Genomic DNA, 25,896 nt, shown 5'->3' with positions numbered 1-25,896 from the left:
CCACAGGCTGCACATGGGAATTTGGAGCCATGGTGAACTACATTAAGAAGACCTATCCCATGACCCAGTTGGTTGTTGTGGGCTTCAGCCTGGGTGGTAACATCGTGTGCAAGTACTTGGGGGAGACCCAGGCAAACCAAGAAAAGGTTCTGTGCTGCGTCAGCGTGTGTCAGGGGTACAGCGCACTGAGGTGAGTCATCTCCACTGTGTGCACATACTTCTTTTTTCCTTCAGGTTTTCTGTTAGCATTTGTTTATTGAGATGTCCCAATGCACCAGACATGGTTTGAGAACACCATGGCCGACTGAGCAGAAGTTTCTGAGTCTTGGTCTCATCTTGTTTTGATTTCACATCATACATTGGAGTTGTTATAGCAGACTCTATAAGCCTGATATATGTAGCTGCATGTTAGGATCAGATCTATAATTGGGTGAGCCAAGGCCCTGTTAATAGCTGCTTTTTCCCTAGGGAGTGTCTGTTAGGTGACTACTGTGTTTATGCTTCAGGAATATGGCAGAACCATGGGTTTAGGAGAAGACACAGGAAGTTGTGAGTTAGGACCTAAGAGCGGGGCCTTGTGATTGCACATGTCTCCTACCTCTGTAAGAGCCAAGTCTCAAATGGCATCTGGAAGGGCTCTGTGGAAACCATTTTACAAGCATCCTCACCTGCAAGTATTCATATCTCTTAGGCATCCCAGATCTCTTCACAAAGGTATTGACCCACTGGGTGGTCTCCTGCCCACAGACATCTACAGGATGACTCCCCTCAAGATTGGTGCTGTCACTGAGCATGTAGCACATGCCTATAATCACAGCAGTTTGGAAGGCTGAAGCAGGAAGGCAGCAAGTTCAAGGCCAGCCTCAGCAACTTAGCAAGGTCCTAAGCAACTTAGCGAGACCCTGTCCAAACAAAAAGATCTAGGGATATAGCTCAGAGGTAAAGTACCAAATCTGAACACACACACACACACACACACACACACACACACACACACACACACTTCTCTCCAGGCTCTTCAGATGCATTTGTATTTTTTCCTAGCCAGGCACAGTGGTGCACACCTATAATCCCAGCGACTTAAAAGTCAGAGACAGAAGGATTGCAAGTTTAAGGCCAGTCTCAACAATTTAGCAAGACTCTGTCTCACAAATTTAAAAGGGCTTGAGATGTGGCTCATTGGTAGAGCACCCTGGATTCAATCCCCAGTATCACCTCCCCTAAAAAAAAAAAAAAAAAAAAAAAAACCTCTTTTTTCCTTAGTCACTCTTCATTATAATGTCTTTTATATGACCAATTATTGAAAATCTCTTGAATAAATCCAAAATTGCACAAGGAAGTAAAAAAACAAAAACTTCTTTATTGATCCTGTCTAATGCCAGATAGTCTTTATACTTCGTAAAAGTCATTCCCTTTTGCCTTACTTACATATTTCATGCTGCATTTTAAGCCCATTTCATAATTCTGACAGATTAAATTTATCTGTATTCTTTCTAAAGTTATTGCTGGAATTTGAAGCCAGCATATTCAGGGGGCAAATGTGGGCCCCAAATTCAACTTCTGCCTAAACTTGAAGCTGGCCAAAAAGGAGGGTTCAAATGTACCCAAAGCAGACATGACAAATGTCCCTGATGAAACTTTTCCAAGAAAGGGGTTCCAGTCTTCCTCATCTGCAATATGGGGACAATAATAAGAAATAGTCCCCAGTGCATAGCTCCATTATGTAGGTAAATGAGTTCATGTGTAGAAATACTTAGAACAGTTCCTAACACATAGAATGTAAGGAACTCAGAACTCTTAATTATTGGGTCATCATCATTATTATTATTATTATTTACTATAAAATGATGGAGGTGGGTTAGATTAGTGGATCACAAAGACCAGTCTGGTGAACTACTGGCTGTCTCACTTCATTGAGAATCACTTTGGGGATAATGTTAGAAATAAATTCAGTTTGGGGGGGAATACTATCTCTAGTGATTCTGATTGATGAAGTCTAAGGCATGAGACCCCAGGAATCTGCCTGTTGATACATTTCACAGGTGACTCTTGATCTTAGCTACATTTAGGAGACACTGATGTGGTGGCCTCAGAGGTCTCTCCAGTTCTGGCATCTAAGGACTAGATTGGCCCTTCATCTTCCTTTTGGGAAGCTCCCTATGGACCCTGGGAAGCCACCTGAAAGGACATGTTCCTTTACTTTAGCTTGACTGGAACACTCAACTCCAAGTTCATAGCCATATGTAACTAGAGCTAACTAAAGCCCCATCCTGCCCAGTCGCTGGGATAGGAAATAAGTGAGCAAGGGACCAGCCTACCAGCAGATCTGAGGGAGCTGGGCCTGAAGAGCTGGGAGGTTCTGACAGCTGGCACAATTTTCAGCAAGCCTAGAAAATGGAAATCACTAGATTCCTTTCCTAACCAACTTCTGTGAACTTGCTGTGGATGCTGACTGGATATTCAAAGAGCCTTGGATTTGATAAATAGGAAGATTAACAAGTTTGTTCTTTTTTTCTTTTTTGTTCTTCAAAACGCAAAATCAATAACTTCATTTCATTTTGCTGCAGTAGCGCCATCTGCTGTTGCCAATAGCATATGACACACACTGTCAGCAAACAAGTGTCCTTAACTAAGGCAAAGCAGGTTAAGGAGGGTAGGAAACTAGAACCTGCAAGGTGCTCTGTATTTTGCCCCTTCTCAAAAGATTTCATACACATAATTACATATGGTCACATAAGTCTTATGCAATAAGGAGAAAAACAGGCAACTTTATTCTTGGGAGTATAGAGAATGTTTGAGCTAAGATCATACAGTTCCACACATGGAAACTTGTGGCAGGTCAGACAGGCACCATTGTCCCATGTATGCTGATGCTACCTGAGGCTCAGGTACCCTCAACCTTTCAACCAGATCTTCTGAATGAATAAAGGGACATTTTTGTCCTTTAAAACAATATAACCTTTTTTTTTTCTTGCCAACACTTGAGGATGATGATCCTTTTCGGCACTGGGATGATGACAGCTGTGCCTCTGTGTGTCCTCTTACATGGAGGTGGAGTGGGAGGGCCCATCTGCCCCTGCAGGGGCCACACAGGAGTTCGTGCTTCTCGTAAATCCTTTCTAGCTGAGCCTGGAAGACTGCCTTCTCAAACTTAGTAACTCACCTCCCTCCCCTCTAGCCTCACCAGAGCCAATGGAAGGCTCAGAGAGAAGCCAACCACCTGCTTGCTATAGTTAGCAAAGACTAGCTGCTGCTAAACCAGCTTACATCTTACCACATGCTGCACATGGCGAGTGGGGGGACTGTCTTGATTGATATTCCATGATATGTGGTGGACTTTAACATATTCTCTCAGCATAAGCAGCTGCCAATCAGTCTAGGGAGGCTGCATGGTCAGACATAGTCTATCTTCTTTAATTATTTAGCTGAAACTTCACTATGAAGATAATTGATGATAAATTCATTGATGAATAGTGACCAGACAGGAGTGTGATAGAGAGACCCAGTGGGACCAGAAGATTACTGATAGGTGAAATCATGCATTGATTCTTTCAGTTAGACTTCCTCCTGGGCATTGGAAACACAATCCTGAATAAGCTCCCTAATGGAGCTTAAGGAGGAGGGAAGGGAACCTTTTTTGGTTTGGTAGAATCAATCTCTCCTGACAAAGCTCTCAAAAATATGATATTGCAAGCCAGGCACTATGGCATACTCCTGTAAACTCAGCAGCTTGGAAGGCTGAGGCAGGAGGATCACAAGTTTGAGGCTGGCCTCAGCAACTCAGCAAGGCCCTAGGCAACTTAGAGAGAGCCTGTGTCAAAATAAAAAAATAAAAATAGAGAGGGCGAGAGGGCTGGGGATGCAGCTTAGTGGTAGACCATCCCCAGTACTGGGAAAAAAAAAATCTGACATTGAAGAATTGGCCAATAATTATAATTAAAACAAAAGCATTTTGTTGATTAAACAAAAATAATCAACACATGAGGACCTTATCGCATTTAATGACAATAGGATGATATTTATAAGGCCACAAACCAACACACCAGCTACAAGGTCCTCAGAAATAACAGATTTTCCACTACAGAGTTATAAAATTGACCGAATGGTTTGCCCTTAGCACCTGAAGATTCTTGTTTATTTTGTTGTTGTGCTTATTGTTTTTAATCAGAAAAATGAGGGAGTCTGTATGTACCCTTAATTCTAATCTATTCTTGTAAATGTATATTCTGAGAGAAAATATTCTAAGCAAGAAAGGGAGTTGATGGGTGGCCATTCTTACGCTAGCCTGAGTTCCAAATCCTGCTACCCCAATAGAAGTACCAAGGCCCAGTTAGACAGGTATCAAAGACTCTTAGCCCCCTCCCCAAGGGCTTGGTTTTCTTCCATTCATATTCTCAAGCTGAACTAGATGGAGGTTATAGCCTCTCCTCAGGTTGGCTCCACCTGTGAAAGACAACCAGTTGCTGGCCTGGGCTAGAGACCACCTCCCTCTTCAGAAGCCACAAGCTCTGTACTGTGCTGGTGGTCTGCCTAGGACTGCCCATATGTCTGTGCCCTGCCCTTTCCTTTAGGCTACTCCTGGTTTGGCTTCCTCTGCTTACTTCTCTCTTGTAGCATTAAGTTAGAAATAATCCGTATGTCCAGCTTGGGGGATAGTTAAGTAAATTATGATACACTGACTCAATGGAACTACAGGCAGCTTTTATTTAAAAACATCAAGAAAAATATATAATGTGATAGAATGTGTACATTAAAATTAGGGGAAAGAACAGCTATATAAAATACAATTGCAGGGAAGGAGAAATGGGAAGATATTATTTAATGAGTATAGAGTTTCAGATCTGCAGGATGAAAAAAGAGAAAATATGATTGTATCTGGGCAAAGCCCGGAAGGGAATCCCCTCCTTGCCCAAGTAAAAATAGATCTTATATTGATACTATAGCATTCTAGGAAAATACATAATGTACTCTAATTTTAAGGTTTCATGAAGCATATTGCCTTCAAGGTATTTTTTAATATTGCCTAGATGCACATCCCATAAATTCATCACCAACCTTAAATCATAGTTTGCCTTCTTTCCCCTTTTTGGAATATTAGAGCCAAGCTTGCCCATCTAAGCCATTTAAGGACTTCTCTCTCATCCTCACTCTCCATATTTTCTTAAAGACCATGCTGTCTCACAGTCTTGCAGGAATTTGAGCTATTTATGTGAGTCAGGAGATTTGAATTAATTTAGACATTAGATGATCGGTTTCTCCAGTTCATTTTCTTCATTTTACTCAGTGCTTAGTCTGCTCATTTTGCAAAGTTGAGGAGTTGGAAAGTCCAGCCTTTTCTGAACAGGACCCCTAAAAATAATCATGAATGCCTGTTTGTATGGACCCTTTTCTTAGTGATTTAAAAATATGTCAGGTGCAGTGGCACACACCTGTAAACCCCAACAGCTCGGGAGGCTTAGGCAGGAAGATCACAAATTCAAAGTTAGCCTCAGTAACTTGGCAAGGCCCTGAGCAACTTAGCAAGACCATATCTCAAAATAAAATATAAAGAAAGGGCTGGGGATGTGGCCCAGTAGTTAGGCATCCCTAGGTTCAATCTCTGATAAAAAACTATTACCTTCTAAAACACCTTTTTAAATTATTTTAACAGTTCAAAGTCAACAACTGTGAAAACATTGTAGGTAACATTATTATTACTTAATTTGTATTGGATAGAAGTAGTGAAGGCATCTTTCAAGAACTTTATTTCGGTAATGGATAAGTAAATTGATGGATAGACAATAGAGCTTTTAAAAATGCATATGCATCATTCTCAAGTAAGACTGACAGTGAAACCATACTTGTTTGCAGGGTATTCTCCTCTCCTTTGTGACCTCAATGACAGCATCACTTTTTTAGAGCTTTGCTACTTTTAGGAGGCCTCTTTCCTATTGGAATGATCCTGGTTCTTTCTGATGTTTTTGAAACCTGTGTTTCTACCAACAAAATTCACTCTGGATTACACAAAGCCTCTCCTTCCTATAACAGTGACCTAGCTACTTTTTCTCTGGGTTCCACAGTTCTTTGCCAGGTCCTCAGCCCAGTTTCTGCTGGTGGACCAGTATCTGGATGGGCCTGGGTTGCGGTTCCTGCTATCCATTCTCTCTTCTAAAGAGTATAACTTTCTAAAGGCAGGTTAAGGAGTTGGATGTTCTGCCATTTAGGCAAGTAGAAGTTTGGGCAGTGTCTAGTGCCCTTGGCTTCCATGCCCATTTTGTGATTTGCATCTAAACTGTAAAATTTATTTCTTCCATCTGACTTGGCAGCTCTCACCCAACATTCTTTGCATGTTTTTCCCCAAGGTTTTTGGACAACATGGGTCTGTTTTCTTAAGCCATATAGCTTTATTCTGCTTCTCTTCCTGAAAATTGACCTTATTTTGAGTAACATGGTGTCCATTCCAGGGTCCTTCCCATCTCATGAAGTCTCACTGACACCACTGAGATCTTAGGTATTCTGTGAGCTAGTTTGTTTTTGTTTGTGCTCCACCCATTGGCATTTAGCTCTCTGACACTGTAATGTCCTCTTCCCTCCCCTTAGAAGTTTCCCATTTACTCTCATCACAAGTATTCTTCTGCCCCACCACCATTCCCTTTAAACCTTCTTCTTTGGGTCATGTAGTTCCTGGGTAGATGGGTAGACGTGACCCATCTAGCCCAGGAGCTGCCTATCTCAGGTTAAAGCCAGAGTTCACACCCATTCTCAATACCACTTGCTGGCCAGCTCTCCACTCACCACATCCGCCTGTCTACAGAATTCTAACCTCTGTTAACAGGAGCAGGAAAACCACCAAGGTCTCCAAAGTGACCTCTGTTCTGTCTCTCACGAAACTACCTAGGTACCTCAGCATGGAAGCAATCTCGGTGAATTCTGTAGTTCAATGAATTCTCTAGTTCGACCTCCTGATTTGGCACATAGGAAACCGAGCCTTGGAAGGTTGAAGCTGCTCATGAAGAGCCTGGTGAATTTCTCAAGGTGTCCTATGGGCCATGTTTCAAGTCCTCCCTCTACCATTTGAGCCCAGACATCTTCTTAGACCTTTATCCCTTCACCAGACCCAAAATGCCTTTGTCCTGCCTCCATTCACTGCAAAAACAAAGTGGATAAATCAGAATTTGCATCTGTGGGAGCTGCATGTGTGAGGCTCTTGATAGGCAGTGTATCCAGATAATCCACTTGTCTCTTTTTCTGTCCCTGGAAATGGTGACTGTGACCACTGTAGTCTAACCAGTTAAAACTCACTTTTGACTCTTCTCTGTATCTCTTTGATCTTTAACACTCCTCAGCGGGACAATTAATTTTCAGTAGTTTGGAATACCTTTCTTTTTAGTATTGGACTGTGTGTTTTTTATAACACACCAATTTTGATTATGTTTTATTAAACTTATATAAAATCAAGTTTCAATTCCTTAATTATATACCCAAAGGTTGTAAAAGACAGCTCCTAAACAGACTGAGTGGCAAACCAAAGATCCTAGAAATCAATGTTAGCCAAAATAAACCAGTGAGACACTGATCTCAACATCCTTGTCTGGTCCCTCCTTGGGCCCAGGCACCTGTGAATCACCAGAGACTTTCATTGAGATATTTATTATTCCAGCGAAAATCTTCTTGCAGTCCCAGAGCATCTTTTTATATCTTAACAGTTTTATGGCAGCCCCCTCCTCCCTTCCCTGCCTGTGCAGCCCCTCTCTTAAGGGAGGTACTCACATTAGCAAGAATGTTCCTTCAGTTAGAAGGTCAGCAAAGTGAGAAATGGATGATGCAAGACAAAGCTGGGACTCTTAAGGGGAAGGGGCAGCTTGGATATAAGTTCAGAGAAGAGGAGCACATGGCTCACTGGTTGGGTGACCCCCTTTCTCAGACCCTGAGGTAGGTGTCTACAGTGCTGCCTCAGTAATGATCTGGCCTGTCCTTTCTGTTTCTGTAGAGTGGGGGGAGGTTCCCATACATTCACATAGTGACCTTCTGACCTTGGAAGGTGGTATTAAGTCTCCACTTTGACTTTTGACCCTTGTGTTTTAGAAGAATATTATAGGCCATTAAATTCACAAACCATTTCACTTTTAATTCCCCACTTTTTTTTTCCAAGATATTATGGGAAATGCTTGTCATTCCAAAATTGAAGTTGGCTGCTTTAGGGAAATTACTTTTATAAACTCTCTGGATTTAAAACAAAACAAAACAAAACAACTGTGAACCATTCAGTCTCTATTGCCATCTAGAAGATGAATCCTGTGGATTCTATGTGGGCAGAGTGTCACCCAGAGGAATTGACAGGATAGAATCAGGCCTAGAGACTCAGAAATCTGCAAAATGAAACTTTCTTTTTAATTGATGTGGACCAAAAGTGGCCTGCTTGGATTCATACCCAGGAGGAGAGCATTGAGTGGGGAGGACCAAGTTCCCATGGTAGAAACGAGCCCTTTGGGTTTGTTCATCTGTCACGTGGGCATGGACATCAGGCTACGGGGACCTGTAAACAAGGCCAGCAGTGTTCCCATTGCCTCCCTCACAGGGTGATGGCCAAGCTCGGGCTCTGGAAACAAGGACACTATTTCTAGCCTAGTGCCACAATTACGTGGGTCAAAGATGACCCTCAACAGGTAGGCTAACCGTGCATAGCCCTAACAGCAGAAGGACTTCCCAGCCAGCTCCCTTATGCCTAGGGGGTGTCACTGGCCTCCCTGCCTTCACTTCTGTCTCCTCACCACTCTGATATTCTAAGGCTAATCCAAAAAAAAAAAAAAAAGGTTTGCTTGGATAAGGTCATATTTTATGATTTTCTTTTGCCTTTCAAACAGCAACAAGAGAAATTGTTTTTAGGTTTTTCTCTGCACCAAACTTCACATCCACCCTCACCTTAGAGGCTCCCAATATTAACCCATTAAGTCCCAAGTTTTCAATTCTGCAAATATTGCATTTAAATTGACACAGGTGCATTAAAATTGGTTGGAAATCATAATGTAGAGTTTATATATTATTATATTTTGTATTATTTTTATTATAATATTATGGTTTTATTATTACATAATTGTATATTATATTTGAGTTTTTATGGAAATTTCACATCTGGGATGATAGAACAAAATGGGTTAAGCCAGATAATTTTGCCTGCAGGGTAGGAAGTCAAATGGAGAAAGTATTCAAATGGCCATCAAAGCAGACTATGGAAAGTTCTATGACTAAGGGAAGGCTGGCTGGACAAGTGTCAGGAGCATAGTTCACAAATAATAGGGTCTCTCTGGCCCTAGTTGGTCCTGCTGAGATCAACTTCAAGGGCACATGGTGGTTCCTCCACTGGTCTCTCTACAGAAGTTTGAGCAATGCACATCAAAGCCTCTGTCCCAGCATCTGAACAACCAGAACTCTCCATGATAGTATCTCACTGCAGCAGCACGAGCCCCCAGTTGGCCTGCACCCACCCCAACCTCCCCACCACATCCCTCTCACTCTCCATGGTTCTTTCAGGGCCCAGGAAACCTTCATGCAGTGGGACCAGTGCCGGCGCTTCTACAACTTCCTCATGGCTGACAACATGAAGAAGATCATTCTCTCACACAGGTATGGCCCTTTCCATTCTCTCAGGAAACACATGGCTTCTTTCTGAGCTGTTTTGGGAATCACTAAAAGCCAGAACTCCTGTTTTTCCAGAATAACAAAACAAAAAAACAACAGGGTGGTGGCCCTTGGGGTCCTGCCCAAGCAGCTGTGACAGGAGGCTCAGGTTGAAGTGTCAGCTCCTGCGTGCTCGAGGCTGGAGCTGCTCCACATTCATCATGCTCATCCTGCCTTCTCAGATTAACCCATCAAGCACTTAGAGCAGTGCCTGGAGAACAGGAGCCTGAGACAAATATTAGCAATAATTATGTCATTATCATTACTGTTTTTGCTCCCATCTCTTTTTCCTCCCTGATGACTACCTTTCCTAGCATCTCTGCTTGCAGACCCAGCCCATCCTTTAAGGCCCATCTCAGGTCTCATCCTCTGCCAGGTTGCTTTTCTACAGCTTCCCCTGTGTGAATCCTGGGTCTTAAACTACATGGGAAGACTTGGAGGGCTTGGGCTTGTTTGGATTTTTCCCAGAGCCTGGCACATCATGAGCACTCAAAAATTACACTTTGGAGGGATTTTTGTCACTATACTAGGAAAAGCAATCAAGCTAAGTGATCTATTTTGTAATCTCTGGTTTTTTTGTTTGAGAAGTAGTCTCACTATGTTGCCCAAGCTGGCCCTGAACTCCTAGGCTCAAGTGATCTTCCTGCCTCAGCCTTCTTAGTAGCAGGGCCTATAGGTGTCCACTATCATGCCCAGCTCTCAGTCTCTTTTTTTCAATGGTTAAAAGGAGATGTTGTTGAGCAAGGTCCTTAGCAACTTAGCAAGGCCCTGTTTCAACATTTTTAAAAAAGGGGAGAAGGGGGTTGTTGGTGATGTAGCTCAGTGGTTAAATACCCCTGGGTTCAATCCCTGGTACCTAAATAAATAAATAAATGGAGATGCTGTGCTGCCCATTCCAGCCTGACCCCAGGTGGGGCTTCCTGTGAATGGGCCACCTGATGCCTGAGCAAGGCTGAGGCTTATAGCCCTTCAGGCTGCCAAGCTGCCAGGCATATCCTTAGGTCCTCATGTTGGGTGGATACAGAACAGAGGGACATTTATGTCCCTGTACTATAATAATCAACTATTTGCATTCAGTTCATGTAGTTTGAGCATCAGCCATGTACTGAGATGGGTGTGACTCAACTGAGTGGGTACTCCGGAGATTTGCCAGAGTCATTATTCCAGAAGAGGCAGAGTCAGGGCACCAAGGCCACATCCAAATCCTCTGCCCTCTACACTTCCGGAGTCAAGCGAGACTCCTTCCAGACAAGATCTGTTTTTGCTAAAGGATTTGGTCTTGCTACTAAAATGGTCTGTAGGGGCTGGGGATGTGGCTCAAGCGGTAACGTGCTCGCCTGGCATGGGTGCGGCCCGGGTTCGATCCTTAGCACCACATACAAAGATGTTGTGTCTGCCGAAAACTAAAAAATAAATATTAAAAAAAATTAAATAAATAAATAAAATGGTCTGTAAAGTTCATTATGTGATTCTTAACAAATTGTAAAAATGTGCATAAGTATATTTATCTTTTAAACTTTTTCTATAAAAAGCCAGATACTGTGCTGGCGTTATGGCTCAGCGATAGAGCACTTGCCTAGCATGTGTGAGGCTCTGGGTTCAATTCTCAGCACCACATATAAACAAATGAATAAAATGAAGGTCCATCAACAATAAACATTATTTTTTTTTAAATCCAGATACTCTGAAATTTTAAAAAACTTTAACTTGTGAACCCTGTCCCATAGATATATAAGATAATCTTCCTAATTATCTTTTTTTAAATATTTATTTATTTGTAGATGAACACACAATATCTTTTTTTATTTTTACGTGGTGCTGAGAATCAACCCAGTGCCTCACACATGTGAGGCAAGCACTTTACCACTGAGCTACAGCCCCAGCCCCTTCCTAATTATCTTGAAAAAAATAAGTGCTAGAGTAATGTATCTGTCTTCTTTTGGAAAGGTTGTGAAAATATGCAGAACACTGAGTTTCTGTAATGACACTTTCCTACCATAGAACCAAACCTCAAAGCAAACTCACTCCTCCCTTAGCTGTGTGACTGAGAGTTCTTGCTGGGAAGAGCAGGCTACCATGTACATTTTGACCCCTTTGTTGTGTTGCTCTCAAGATGGATCTGCTTCTCCCTAGAAATAACCACTGTACTGAATACAGTTGGCTCTGTATCTACATGAGCTCTTCATCCCTTGTTTCAACCAACAGTGGATAAAAATATTAGACCTACAAAGGTTGTATCTGTCCTGAACATGTACAAACTTTTCTTATCATTGTTTCCTAAACAATACAACAACTTTTACGTAGCATCTGTGTTAATTACTATAAGTAACCTATAGATGATTTAAAGTATTCATGAGGATGGCATAGGTCATGTGCAAATCCTAAAGCAAGGCATGTTTGTGGATGCATCCATAATCTCAGCTCTCAGGATGCTGAGGCAGGAGAAGCACTTAAGCCCAGGAGTTCAAAGCCAGGCTAGGCAACGCAGTGAGACCCCAACCCAAAATAAAACACAAACACACACACACACACTAAATAAATCCTACACCATTTTATGGAAGGGACTAGAGCATCCATGGATTTTGTTATCTGGGGTGGGGAGGTGTCTTAGAACCAGTCGCACATGGATACCAAGGAATGATCTTATACAGCTTTTTAGCTAAGTCTTTGGGTGATGTTGATTTACCCAAATGCTGAATAGGTTATCGTTGTCTTCCTTGTTAAGCAACATAAATGGCTCATAAAGGGCAAGGGGCCCTGCCAAAGGAGTCATTGTCAATACCAGTGTAAGGGTGAGTGGTAAGTCACTACCCACCACTCACCACAGGACTCATCCTGATACCTCCTCTGTGCTGAGGTCCTGTAATATTCAGCTAGTTTCAGACACACAATCTTTAGTTTTTTCTAGTGCCCCCAAGAGGACAGTAAGGTCTTTGTGTTCATCTTTCTGAACGTTCTTCAAAAATCACCACTCAGGTTCATCCTCTAGGACATTCTAAAGGCTGAAAGGATGTTTCTAACTTACCACATGGACTCTGGTTCATGTGGTCACAACTCTCCGGACTTGCTTCTGGACATGGAAGCAGGCTCTGTTGGTTTCTCTCTGCATGTGATTTTTTTTAATTCTATTGGTGTATTATAATTATACATAATAGTGGGATTCATTATTACATGTTCATACATGCATTCAATAGAATGATATCATTTGGTCAATTTCTCCTTGCTTTTGTGTCTTCCCCCAAGGCAAGCCCTTTTTGGAGACCATGTGAAGAAACCCCAGAGCCTGGAGGACACGGACTTGAGCCGGCTCTACACAGCTACATCCTTGATGCAGATTGATGACAACGTGATGAGGTAGGTCCATGAAGCTGGAGAGGAATGCTTGGGGGTGGGCCGAGAGGCGGGAAGCTGCAGGCCAGCTCTGCCCAGCATAGCTCTTTGCTTTTCCCACTTTAGTGGTAAGGGAATAAGCAGCCAGTGTTTAAAAACAGATTTAACAGAAAAATTCTAATTTCTTGAGAAATAGGTAGAGGGTCTGACAACTCGTCCTACATGGCACAGTTGACATGAGTCAAGGGGCTGGGTGTGCACACCCTAGTCACCCTCAGTCCTTCCCCTGGCTGTTCTGCCTCAGGACCAGGGCAAGATCAGGTGTCACATAAACCTGCCTTCTCAGTGGAAGGAAAGGAAGTGACGTTACCATCAAAAATGAAAAAAAAAAAACAAAGACCAAGAAAGCTGTGTGTGTCAAGCAAAATGGACAGAGCCTCTTACGTTGGGGGCAGGAGACGTCTCTGTGTAAGATGCAAACCCTGCCTACTTCACTTGTTTTCTCTCCACCTGCCTGGCCCCTCCTGGCGCCTGTAACACGACCCTCACAGTGTCTTCTTTCCTGCTGCCAGTAGTGTCTGACAGAAGTTGGCCTTAGCTGGAAAAGGTGTGGATCTCTGACCACAAAAGATCATCCTTTTTAAATAATCATTTGATACCTTTGATGTGACCTAAAGCAAACAAGTATTTATCCAATCGATAGGGAGAGAAAGGCCTGAGGACGTGAAAACTCTACTTTTCTTCTTCTCAAGATTTTAGTAGCCTTCTTATACCAAGTAGCCTTGAAATGTGCTTGTTAACAGTTTCTCAAGGGAAATAGACACTAGGAAATTATTGGTATGTTCAAAAAGAGTAGAAGGAACCATACCCCGCCCCCCACTTAAGATGGGGCATGTGACTTACTGTGGTGTCTAATAAGAAAAAAAAATAATTTTAATTTCTCAATTCATCTTCTCAATTTTTTAAGCCCAAAAGAGAATGTTCTCAACTCTTTATAAATTTCTTCCTTCATAATCATGTCGGGTAGTAGCGGATTCATATCAGTTTTGGCAACCTCCTCACAGATCTCTCACCAGTCATACTGGAGGAATAGGATGAGAAGGGACAGATTTCACAGGGACAGAGGTACTGGAGATGATGTCTACACAGCAAGAGTCCCTGATGGTCCAGCCTGAGCTTTCTTGGCAAAGACGTCAAAGACAGCTGGGGTAGAAGTGCCCCAGGTTCAATCCTAGTTCAAAAAAACAAACTACAAGACTTTCAGGCTGGTGCACTGAAGGTTTTATTAAGTGTCAATTTGTCTCTGATTACTGCTCCACATTTTATTCCCATTTAAGTGACCAATAAGAACTCTTTTGAAAAGAAAGTTGTAGCCTTTGAATTAAGTTTCTCTATGGTGATTTATGGTTTCATTGATGTTTCACTAATAATTATAGATGACACTGAGTTGTTCCTCTCAGCCAGTTACCAGGCTAGTAGCACTTAAGTGCAATTACTATTGCAGCACCATCAAAAAGTTCCTGTTTTCAGACCTATTTTACACAGGATGAACCATTCTCTTGAAGTCACGCAGCCAGTAAGTAGCAGAGCCAGGATTTGAACTCAGATGCCAAAGCCAGCATTCTTGACCCTAAACACTGCTACCTGTTCTGCTGATAGGACAAGTTAATATAGAAACTAGAGTGGTAATAAAATCAACTCAGCATTTAGACCAGACTTGGCTGCCTGTGCATATTCTACCAATGCAGTGAGTTAGCGTGAGAATTAGATAATAATCAGCTCAATATTTCCATCTTATGACAAATGTTGTTTTGTCCTTTTTCCTTTTCTTTTTTTTTTCTCTTTCTTTTTTGTTATGTTCCAGGAAGTTCCATGGCTATAACTCCCTGAAAGAGTATTATGAGGAAGAAAGCTGCATGAGGTACCTGCACAGGGTGAGTAGACAACACTGGCTCAGAATTCGTGTCACTCCACCCAGCTCCATCCATGGTACAAAAATATACCTCCTAAATTTCCTAGTGGAAGCTCAGCCAGACTCTAGCTGGATCTGTTCTAGTTTTTGACTCTTTTTTTTTTTAATTAAACCAAAGTGTGTCCCTCTGTGACCACCATACACTAATCCCAGAACCACCCCTTAGACCAGGCTGCTCCCAAGTCTATATGAAAGCCTTTTTTTATTGCTGCAACACCCCATTTTTTTCTTACACTCCCTTTGGTAGTGTAATCCTACCCAGTTTCTACCATCCTTCTTCATGGGAGCTCCAGGTTTCTTATCATCCTGAACCCTTCTTTTTGGCTATTATGTATTTTGTTAGTGTGGTGCCTAGAACGGAATTCCAAATTCCTGCCATGATCCAGTGAGTATAGAGTCAAATGGATGTATTTATCCAAATGATAAGGAGCATGTCTGTTGATTAAGTAGACTGGTTTGCATCAATGCATTTTTTTAGCAGCTACAATAAGTGTGTGTATTAAATTTGTGGCTAATCAAAATTCCCACATACTTTTTGACCTAGCCCATCACCAAGCCAGTCTCTCTTATTCTCTTGGCACAACTGCTTTTTTTATACAATCACAGAACTTCTCATTTATCTCTGTCAGGGTCCACCTGCTGGTTTGGCTCACCATTTCCCCAGCTATAGCAGATAATTGTGTATCAAAGTTCTGCTCTTTTAGTAGCCTTCCCAGCTACTTTAGCATCATCACCCCAGCTTTGGGCATATTTATTTAAGCCATTATATAAATGTTGAGCTGTGTATAGCCAATATCAGAAAGTTCCAGGAAAGCACAGCCATTCACTAGGCATGGCTGTTCAGGAAAATCTCATTTCCACTCAAATGCAAAAGGAGACCATTGGCTGTTTTACCTAAAGTGGATACTGAATGCAATCCTGCCAAGATCCCCAGCTATTCACCAGCCTACTCATAATTTCAACCTTCAGATTCTTCTGGAAAGTCTTTTTTGTCTGGAATGGAGTGCACTTCATTTTCCTTTCCCACAATATAAACCAAATGAGTAGGCACATAACTCTTGGTAAAGTCATTTTTCTGAAATGTGTGACTAATTTGAAACACTATGAAGACCAATCAGAATTATTTTGACAGTGAATGCCACTCGGCACTCCCCTCTCTTCAGTACCTGAGGACACTGGGAACTTTGCCCCTGCACATACCTGCTGCCAGGTGATGATCACAGTGGCACCTGTAACTCAGCCTACTGCCAGTGAATACCAGGCATCCTTATCCCATCTGTTTAGCAAGCCAATCTGTGACCCTCTTCCTTTTGCTTCAAAGACATGTCTGGTAGTGATTCTGAACCTTAAATCAATGGGATCTAGAAAAGGGAATTGATCATTTCATTCAACTTTTTGTTGTTGTAGATTTATGTGCCTCTCATGCTGGTTAATGCAGCTGATGATCCCTTGGTGCATGAAAGCCTTCTAACCATTCCAAAGGCCCTTTCAGGTAAGTGTTTCTTCTTCTGCTCCCCGAACCACTCAGCAAATTCACTATTCCTTTAGCTCTAGGAACCAACCTCTTCAAGGAAGGACAGTTCACGCCTATCCTCCAAGTTCTGGAGTTGTGAAGGGCCTAGGCAGAGTATCATCGTTCAGGAGCCAGAAACATCCTTGATGCCTTGATGTCTATCACCAAGACAGTTTGGTGTTCTGCAGAATTATTGTCTCAGAGTTATGGTTTCATTAAGTAGGAGAGTTTGACTTCAGAGATATTTACATGTAAAATTTGACCTGAAAAGCAAAACAAAAAAAAGCCAGTTCTATTACCTCTGGTGACAGCCTCTCCATCTGCTTTAGGGATAAAAATATAAGCAACTGAAATGGCAAAGAATGTTGCTCATGGAAATGTTACTGTGCCTCATGTGAGCACAGTCTCATTTCGTGCTGAATAAGAAGCTAAAAGGGAAAATAGAGTGCTGGCCTAGCATGCCCAAAGTCCTTGGTTCCATCCTCAGTGGGGTAGGAGAAAGAGAAAGCACAGAGAGCTTAGAAGGAGGATTTGATAGGAAATTGCACAGCTACTTTTCAGTGTAATTTCAGATCCTTAGGACATCATCTCCACACTCCTCACTGATGACCACTTGGTGCATGAAAGGGACATTGAAACCATTATATGAATCTTGCAAATATCATATAATAACCAGAGGAAGAGCTATACCTCTGATTCTCCCATGACCCTCAGGAGAGTAAATCGTAGAGCAGACAAAGGAACCACTGCCAGGGCCCTATTACACTGCCCAGGTCGGAGGCTGTGTGTAGGACAAGTGTCACATTGATAAGGATCTGTCTCCTGTCAACCCCCATCCAACCACAGACTCACTGCACAAGTGCAACCCACAAGTGCATGGCAGTGAGAGAAAGCAACAGCACTTGTCCCCTTCTGGAGCTCTAAGTGATGTTCACAGCGCAAGTGCTGTCACATAGAAACTTACAAAACAGCAACTGAAGAGCAAGAATTAAGTGGGTAAGACTAGAAAACAGCCCTGGAAAGCCAGCCAGGGGGCCCTTCAGTCATTCCCCTGGGAAGACAGGTGCTTCCTATTAAACTTGGCTGCCCCTGTCTGCCCCATGTACACACATTTTCAGTAGTGGCCTTTACTAGCCTTGTGGGATCAACCTAAATATGGAATCAGAAAGTCAAGCTCTAGGTCATTAACCCAGAATGGCTGTCTAGCATGTGGCATTGGCAGCTCAGGCTTTAACACAACTTGCAGCTTTAAGTCTTAGTCTCAAAGATAAATGAGTGGGATGAAAAATGATTGACTCTGTTGAATTCTCCTTATACTCTAGGAAATAACACTCTGAGTGTTATGAACCTCTCCTTAGGGTCCGCCCACCCTCAGATTATTAAATCAGAACTGCATTTTAACAAGATACCCCAGGTGGATCCAGATGCACAAAATTGGGAAGCATAACCGAACACCTGGAGCGCTTTAGCAATACCCGTGCCTGGGTTCCCCTCCCTTGCTCATTCTTCTCCCACCCCTAAGTCTCTGATTTAATTACTCTGGGTGCAGCCTAGACTTAGGGAGCTTGAAAAGCTTCCCAGGTGATTCTAATATGCAGCCAAGTTTGAGAACCACTTAAAAGAGTTCCAAGGATTTCTAAAGCCAACGCCTATTCTTCCCAAAGGCATGCGGGTCCCAAAGCTAGCTAGGTTCCACTGTCTTGGCTGGCCAACTTTGGTGAACAAGGCAGTGAGAGCAGAGGTTAGATGCCCACTTAGATGATTTTTCCCTGTTAGCAAAGCCCAGGCCATCCCAGCCAGCTCACTCCCCTTCACATCTCCTGCCTGAAGCTAACTAGAGTGCGGTAACTCTCTGCCTTTCCCCTGCAGAGAAACGGGAGAATGTCATGTTTGTGCTGCCTCTGCATGGGGGCCACCTGGGCTTCTTTGAGGGCTCTGTGCTGTTTCCCGAACCCCTGACGTGGATGGATAAGCTGGTGGTGGAGTATGCGAATGCCATCTGCCAGTGGGAACGAAACAAGTCGCAGTGCTCTGACACGGAGCAGATGGAGGCCGAGCTGGAGTGAGGCCTCCGGACTCTGGCGCGCTCCAGCAACCCTCCTCTGGAACCCGCGTCCCCTTGCCCGCTGTTTCAGGTCTCCCATCTCCCTCAGCGACCTGGACCTGACCTCCGATCATCAGCGGGGCCCCATCGTGCACAGGTGTCTTGAGTAGGAGGCTCTCCCTGGGAGCTCCAGGCTATTTTTGTGCTTAGTTACTGGTTTTCTCCATTGCGTTGTTAGCCATGGTGACAAATGACAGGGTTCTCACCCTTCTGTCCGGTTTTTTCAGCTTCTGATTGCTTTTAAGCCAATTACATCTAGTTTCCCTATTAAAAATGTGTCTGAACAGCCATTCTGCTTTGCCAATCAAAAGGCTTTTCCCTGAGAACAGTGAAGGATATATGTCGTTTCGTGGTGGTTGTATGTGTCCTATGTAGACCCTGACAAAAGCTCACCATTCTGGGCCAATGCTGAAGATGTGACTCGGCCTGGGAATCTGGGAGCCTGCAATTCCCAGGCCAGAGTGCAGCCTCTTAAATGGCAAAGGAAATTCCACTTGAGTCACAAGCCAAGTTTCCTCCCTCACCATCCACTAGGACAGTCCCCTCATACCTTGTTGCCACTGCTGAGAGTTGCTTGAGACACTTTTTAAAAATTCAGCCTCCCAGGTCCCTCCCCTTAGAGAGGCTGACTCATTGGGTCTGGGAAGGAGCCTGGAGATTTTAATTTTTGACAAGTGCCCCAAGGGATTCTCATCAGGAGGCAAATTTGGGACACATTGTTCTATAGCGCCTTTAAATTAGAAGCATCTTGGTGGCTCATTTTATTGAAATTCATCGTCATTGATGTCTCTTTGCTCCCAGGGGCCTCCAGAGCAGCAAGGCCTGTTGCATAGCTGCCCTTGTGTAATCAGTGTAGTGTCCCCACAAAGGACCCTGAGTGGGAGTGGGCCTTTGGGCTGAGCCCTGGCTCTGATTCTCACCTGCTATATGACCCTGGATAAGTCTCTTTGGACTTGAGTCTCTTCGCCTATGAAATGAGGGACTTGGACCAGGTAGATTGCTGAGATGACCACCAGTCCTAAGTTCAATGACAAACTCAGTTTACTGAGCTTTGAGAGAACATCCCTCCAGGCGAGGCTGGGAGCTCTTCTCCCAGGCTAAGCATTTACCTTTCTTTTTCCCTATCTGCCACCCCCCCCCGCCCCCACATTTCATATAAAGAGATTTTGGGGGTTTTTTGAGCACTTAATTGTAATTTTAGTTTTTTTAACCCAGGTCCCTCTAACTCTGGCTTTTGATACTGAACAATTCAAAAGTTGGATCCGAGTTTGAAGAAGAAAGATATTTCCAACCAAAGAGGGTGTTGTTTTGAAACTGGATTTTTAAATGAATAGCCTCTATTTGTTGTTGGTTGGCTAGATCTTTCTGAAATGTCTTTTCAAGTGGAAATATCACTATAGGTTTCAAGTACTTCTTTTCTCCCATCCTGTGGTACTTGAAGATCTAAGAACCCTGTGCTTTGAAAAATCAGCAGTTGCTATCTGGAATTAAATAGAACTATGAGTGAAATTGCCTGAATACTTTAAAAAAATATATTTTCTTTGCTGCATCTCCTTTGGCTCCAGGACAGACTGGAATAAGTGGTCTGTGTGGATGTTTAAGGAATAAAGGGAGCCACCTGGGCACCTGAATGCCAGCCCCTGTGGCCACAGTTTGGGCATTGGCCCAAGTGACTGTGACAATTACATCTGTAACCTGAAGTTGTTTTCTGACAATCACCAGATCATCCTAATAACATCAGAAACAGCCATTATCTCAAAAGACTGAGATTACTGTGGTCTTGACTTTGTCTTGGTATAATTTCTCACACTTGCTAAATCCTGTCATTACAACTTCCCCCCCAAGTTGACATTTCTTTAACGCATCTCCTCTTCATGTTCTTTTAGCACAAATTGGCACTTTATTATCTATGCCTCGATTTGGAAGCTAGTCTTTCTCCTCTGTTGCTTTTCTCTCCACCACCCACATCTGTAATCTGGGTTTAGGGCCATACTTTCGTTTCTCAGACTTTTTACTAAAATAGGTCCATCAAGCAATAACTTAATAGGATGGAATCAGCATTTGGAAGTGAGGGGCTCCTTTCACTTGTTTGAGGCCACATCCTTGACCTGCTATGGAAGTAGTGGCCCAGGTACCCCTCCCTCCAGGAGAACAGTCCTGAGGCTTCACACACAGGAAGGGGGGCCGGGCTTGTCCCAGGAGCTGGCCTGTATGGCAGGCCTGGAAGCCTCCCACCCCAGGAGAGGCAGGCTGGGGCAGAGCCTTTGTTGCCACACAGCCGGAATTCCCCACCCCCAGGACTGGGGGGCCACGTCCCAGCTGAAATCTCTTTAGTGTGGAACTCTGAATGGCACTTACATTCCATTTTGGTTCACATGAAATCAACTGAAGCCCTTTATTCAAGCTTCAGGCTCTCAGGCATGGAAATGAGAATATGACTGTGGCTGTCTTACAGGAAAATTCTTGTTTGTCCCTGAATGAGAGCACAGAGGCACTGAATGTAGAGATGCAAACTTGCCTAATAAATGAGGGAGCAGCACTTTATATGTAGGTCATCTTTTCTCCTTTCTCTGGGCTTCCTCGCTTTTTTTCCCAAAGTCATTCCTTTCTGATGATAATGTGAATGCTCTTCTTGCTATGAAGGTCTTAGCTGGGCTGAAACAAGCCTGGATTTTCAGAAAGTGTTTGAATATTCTATTTTGAAATCAAATTAAGGATATAAATTGCATAGGTCTAGACAATTCTGTGGCAGGAATAATATGTCAGAAACCAAGGGAAAGAAGCACCCCACTCTTCTCCAGTTGTGCTCCCTGCTCCCCCCACCCCCCAGATAATTTAAAGACGTTGCTCCCAGTCAAATTAGTATTGCCTGTCTTAAAAAAGTGCATTGGGTCTCTTTGATACATGTATGTTAAAAGGGAGTTCAACAGACTCGAAGAAAACCTTTTCTCTTTTTTGTGGTGAGTTTGCACCAATGATTCCAGACCAGAATGAAGATAGAGAGTTATTTGTTGTTACAATATTCTGTTAACTTCTCTGCAGCGTTTCAGGCATAAGGGAACCTTAGGCCCCACTGTGAGAGTGGAAATACACTAAAAAGGAATGTTCCTTTCTTGACCTGGTATTAGGGAACCAGAGTCCAGGAGACGTAGCTTCTCATCCCTAATGTCTCTGATTCACATTGGACAAGTGGGCAAGTCACTTCACATGCCTGAGCCTGTCACCTCATCTTAGGCCATCCTAAGACGACTTAATTTACATATCATTTGCCTGATCTTTGTGGAACACTTGCCTGAAGTTGGCCTCTTCAAGCCCTTGCAGGTAGAAACAAACAGCCATGTCATCGGCCAAAGCTTATTTGAAGGGACTTGAATGAGGGAGTTTGTGCATTCAGCTTTTCCTGGTTAGGCCCCTGAATAGCTTCTAAAGCCCTGTGTCTCACTGGCTTCTCTCCCAAGGGGAGTTGTCATTGCAGTATCCTTGCTATTCTAAGGGCAGTCTCATGACTATGGCAGGTGCTGGCCATCAGGATGAGGACAATAACTTCATCCTTCAGTGTGATCAGGCAGAGCATGGAAAATGCCCAAGGCAGAAGTCCTTCCTGCCCAGGCTTTCATTCTATCCCATAGTCTTCATTGAAGTGAACTTGTAGGCAGCTGAGCTTCTGACATCAAATGAGAATTCTTTTTGTAACTAGGTGACTTGAGATGGATTTTGCCAGCTCCAAGGAAATGATACGTGTGTTTTTGTTTGTGTTTGCCAAGCACACAGGTGTTCCAGATGTGAGAGGCTTTTCCTGTGGCCTTGACTTAAAGTAAAGACCATTGAAACACCACATCTAGTGTCCTGACACTAAATGAAGACATGAAGGACTCATGTCTTCATCCTTTAGGAAGGCAGGAAAGTCATAAGTAAGCATTTTGCTGCAGCATTCTGTCACTGTATCATCTGGAATTATTTTCTTTGCCCAAAAGCCTTACCACACCTGTAGAAAATCCCCTGGTATTACAATATCATGGTGGAAGAATTAAAATTCTTCTGCTATGGAATTTTGAAACAAAACCAGAAAGTATCCTCAAGTGTCCTGCAGGCTCTTTATTATGTTCTGTCCCCACCTCCCACCCCTCAACAATAGACATGATCCAGATGGGCCAAAACCCCTCATCTCTGGCATATGTCTTCTTTGGATTACTTGGATGCTCCAAAAAGTCATGAAAAGTGGCCTGCCTGTGGCATGTAGAAGCCAACCAATTGGGACAAATTTTCCTTCCACCTGTTAGCAGAGGGAAGTACCCCATCCTTCATAAACTAGGATTGTTTTTGCCAAATTATATTTGAAGCTGGCTGGCAGAGAAAACTGGAAAGCCATCCATAGCAAAAGCTGTGCCTGCATCACTGCTACTGCCGTTTCTGGGTGCTGCAGCCAGCATCCTCCATCGTGGCTCTTGAATTCAGGCCATGGAGTCCAGCTCCCCATTCTCAGGCTCCCAGAATAGATGCTACCCTTTTGGAAGAGTCAGTCCACCATGTTTTCTGAACCTTTTTCCAGGCATATGCTGGTAGAGCTTTCATGGATCGCTAATAAATAAGCTGAAGTTAATTTCTCACTGGTGGAGTAAGTCAAACATTCTGAGTTTCACAAAGTTCTCAGCTTTTAACTAGAACTCCTATCAATTAGTAATGAAATCCATAACTACCTTCTCTCCCTTTTGGTCCCCATTAGCTAAGAAATCCACTATTGCCATAAGTTGGGGACAGACCACCTATAGTATCTGCAGAAATACCCTTAGTCTCAATGGGCATTCTCCTCCCAGACCATTCACATTCAGCAGCCAACAGTCGCCTAGAATAATTGCAACCTGCTTGGTCCCAGTGCCAACCACTTCTCTCCCAGGCTGGCCATGTAAGTGGACCAAGTCCCTGGGTATTAGGAGTTAGATTTTTTTTTTTTTTTTCATTCTGGCCACTTTAGTTTTCCTAAAGCACAAGTCCATGTAGAATCCTGTCACCTTTCCAACCAGTTCCAGATGGTCTGGGTCTCTCCCACTGCCTCAGGAAGACCTTCACTGTACCTGAGCTTCTGATTTCTGCCACTGCAGCTGCCTTAGTGGGTGTGGGGGAGGGGGGTGGGGGGGCGCCAGTTTGCATCTCTCTTTTTCCTGGTTAGACTCAGTTCAACCACATTCTTCTGTTGGCAGATCTGCTTCAGATTGATTTTTGAGAACCATCACTTTCACATTCCTGATTCTGGTTCATTTCGTTTTGTTTTGTTCTCTTTGGGTTTTCTGAAACTTTTAAATGCTGCCCTGAAAATATTGTATTTTTGAGTTTGTGTTCTGAAAGCCTCCACGCTGCTGGATCTTTGGGGGGAAATAACAGGATCCTTCAGCACCGAGGTGTTTAAGATTCGCAACTAGCAATGCAATTTTTTCTAAATATGAGGATATTTACCTTTATTAAGAAATTATACTAAATGATGGTGTCCTTGATCATTTTGTGTTCTCATATTACTTTCGATTCTATATGATTCTGTGTGGTGGTGAACAAAGATCATTACAAACAAAACTGTAATTTTGTTATCTTTGATTCAACTGAATTTCTTTACTTAAAAAAATAAAGTCTAAAAAATGTGGCATGGCTGTGTGTGCTTTGTGTAGTGGTAAAACCAAGTAGATGTGCCTTCACCAAAGCGTGGGCTTAATAGAAATGCACAAAACACCAGTTTTTCCTCACAACTGATGTCAACCCAACCTTGCACACAGATACCAAAAATACGACCAGCCCACGAGTCCTCACAAGCCCATCCTCTCCAGGCAAAAAAGCCAAGAACTGATAAAGTGAGGATGGCAACATTTTAACCAACTGCTAAAGTGAACCATGTAGATGGAATGCAAAGCAAGATGGAGGTAATGTTTGCCATGCATGGTTTGGGTGATTTTCCAGTATCATTCTTAGATAACTAGCCAAATGTTACCTAAATCAAAATGGTATTGGTTTGGTTGGTGGTGATTGGATCTTTCTGAACCCAAGCAAAGTGTCTCCCAGGGCCGGGCACAGCTCAGCCAAGAGAGCTATCCCACCCACAAGAGCCTTGCACTCAGAGCCCTCCTCCCTCCTGGGCCATGAAAAGCCTTTGAGCTGGGTCAGGTGGAGAGTGTTGGCTTTGGAAGATAGGCATTAGCAAGATCAATATCAGATTATGGGGCTGGCGATGTGGCTCAAATGGTAGCGTGCTTGCCTAGCATGCATGAGGCACTGGGTTTGATTGTCATCACCACATAAAATAAAAGATATTGTGTCCACCTAAAACTAAAAAATAAATATTTAAAAAATATATCAGGCTACAAATATATCATCCTTCTTAACAAGCTTCTCCCCATTTCTAGTCTGTCTCCCAAAATAACCAGACTATTTTGATCCAAGAAAACAAACTTGGAAAGAATACTACCTATGAAAAGCACGACAAGGGCCAGGTACAGTGGCACACACGTGTAATCTCAGCAACTAGGGAGACTGAGGCAGGAGGATTGCAAGCTTAAGGACCAGCCTGGGCAACTTGGAAAGATTCTGTCTCAGAAAGCATCGGGGATGTAGCTTGATGTTAGAGCATTCCAAGGTTCAATCCCCAGTACAAAAAAGGAAAAAACAGAAGAGATTTCAGCTCCTGGGTATTGAATAAGTAGGTGCTAACTGCTTGCCAGTGTGGTCCTTTGCTGTATCTCTGCTAAGCAAACTTTTAGCATTTGTTGCTGCCCCAATACAGCTAATATTTTTTTCAATTATACCTTTCATTAATAGGCTTTTCAGCTCTGGTTGTGTAGGGAGTTACTTTCCCATGGTAAAGACTGAACATCTAACTGGATGGCCCTCTGTATGACCATCTCCCCTCTTCATTTCTCTCTTAATTGTCCTTAGAGGGAATTACAGGAAGGTACCAGCCACTTATCTGAGTGGTTGAAAGACATTACAAGCAGTCTAGCCTTGAACTACTGAAAATCTCCCCAAAGGAGACAAATTAAATCCCTCTCTCCTATGGTTGTGTGCCACCCAGAACTTCCTTTTGACTAGTTGGAATTATATCAGTACCTCTACTGAACACTGGTTGGTTTCTTCTTAAAATTGTTTCCTCTTTTATCTGATGATGGTTGGGGACCCAGATCTGACATAAATGAAGTTCTTACTTCCTTATTCCTCTTTCCCTTTTCTACCTGCACCTCCTCCACCTCCAGAAATAAATGAAGCAAATATTTGAAACAAGTAGTAACAGCCAGAGGGACTCAGAACCAGAATTGTTGGGTTAGAGTTCCATCCTGACCACTT

General features: G+C 43.1%; 1 protein-coding gene across 3 annotated transcripts in view; it reads left to right on the top strand.

Annotated features, from left to right (window-relative positions):
• The window catches only part of Abhd2 (abhydrolase domain containing 2, acylglycerol lipase), a 104,379-nt gene extending 80,171 nt beyond the window's left edge, over nt 1–24,208 (top strand). For all 3 annotated transcript variants that reach the window (XM_005320128.5, XM_078051182.1, XM_078051183.1), the window contains 6 exons: nt 7–190; nt 9,511–9,603; nt 12,901–13,011; nt 14,852–14,921; nt 16,367–16,451; nt 18,342–24,208. In XM_005320128.5, the coding sequence (XP_005320185.1) occupies nt 7–190; nt 9,511–9,603; nt 12,901–13,011; nt 14,852–14,921; nt 16,367–16,451; nt 18,342–18,538 (740 nt within the window). In that variant the 3' untranslated portion in view covers nt 18,539–24,208. The remainder of the gene's footprint in view (nt 1–6; nt 191–9,510; nt 9,604–12,900; nt 13,012–14,851; nt 14,922–16,366; nt 16,452–18,341) is intronic.
• Nucleotides 24,209–25,896: the final 1,688 nt, after the last annotated feature.

This window comes from Ictidomys tridecemlineatus, chromosome 5 (assembly GCF_052094955.1).
Source record: "Ictidomys tridecemlineatus isolate mIctTri1 chromosome 5, mIctTri1.hap1, whole genome shotgun sequence".
In the NCBI taxonomy this organism is placed as follows: Eukaryota; Metazoa; Chordata; class Mammalia; order Rodentia; family Sciuridae; genus Ictidomys; species Ictidomys tridecemlineatus.
This window is presented reverse-complemented; position numbering and strand designations above follow the sequence as displayed.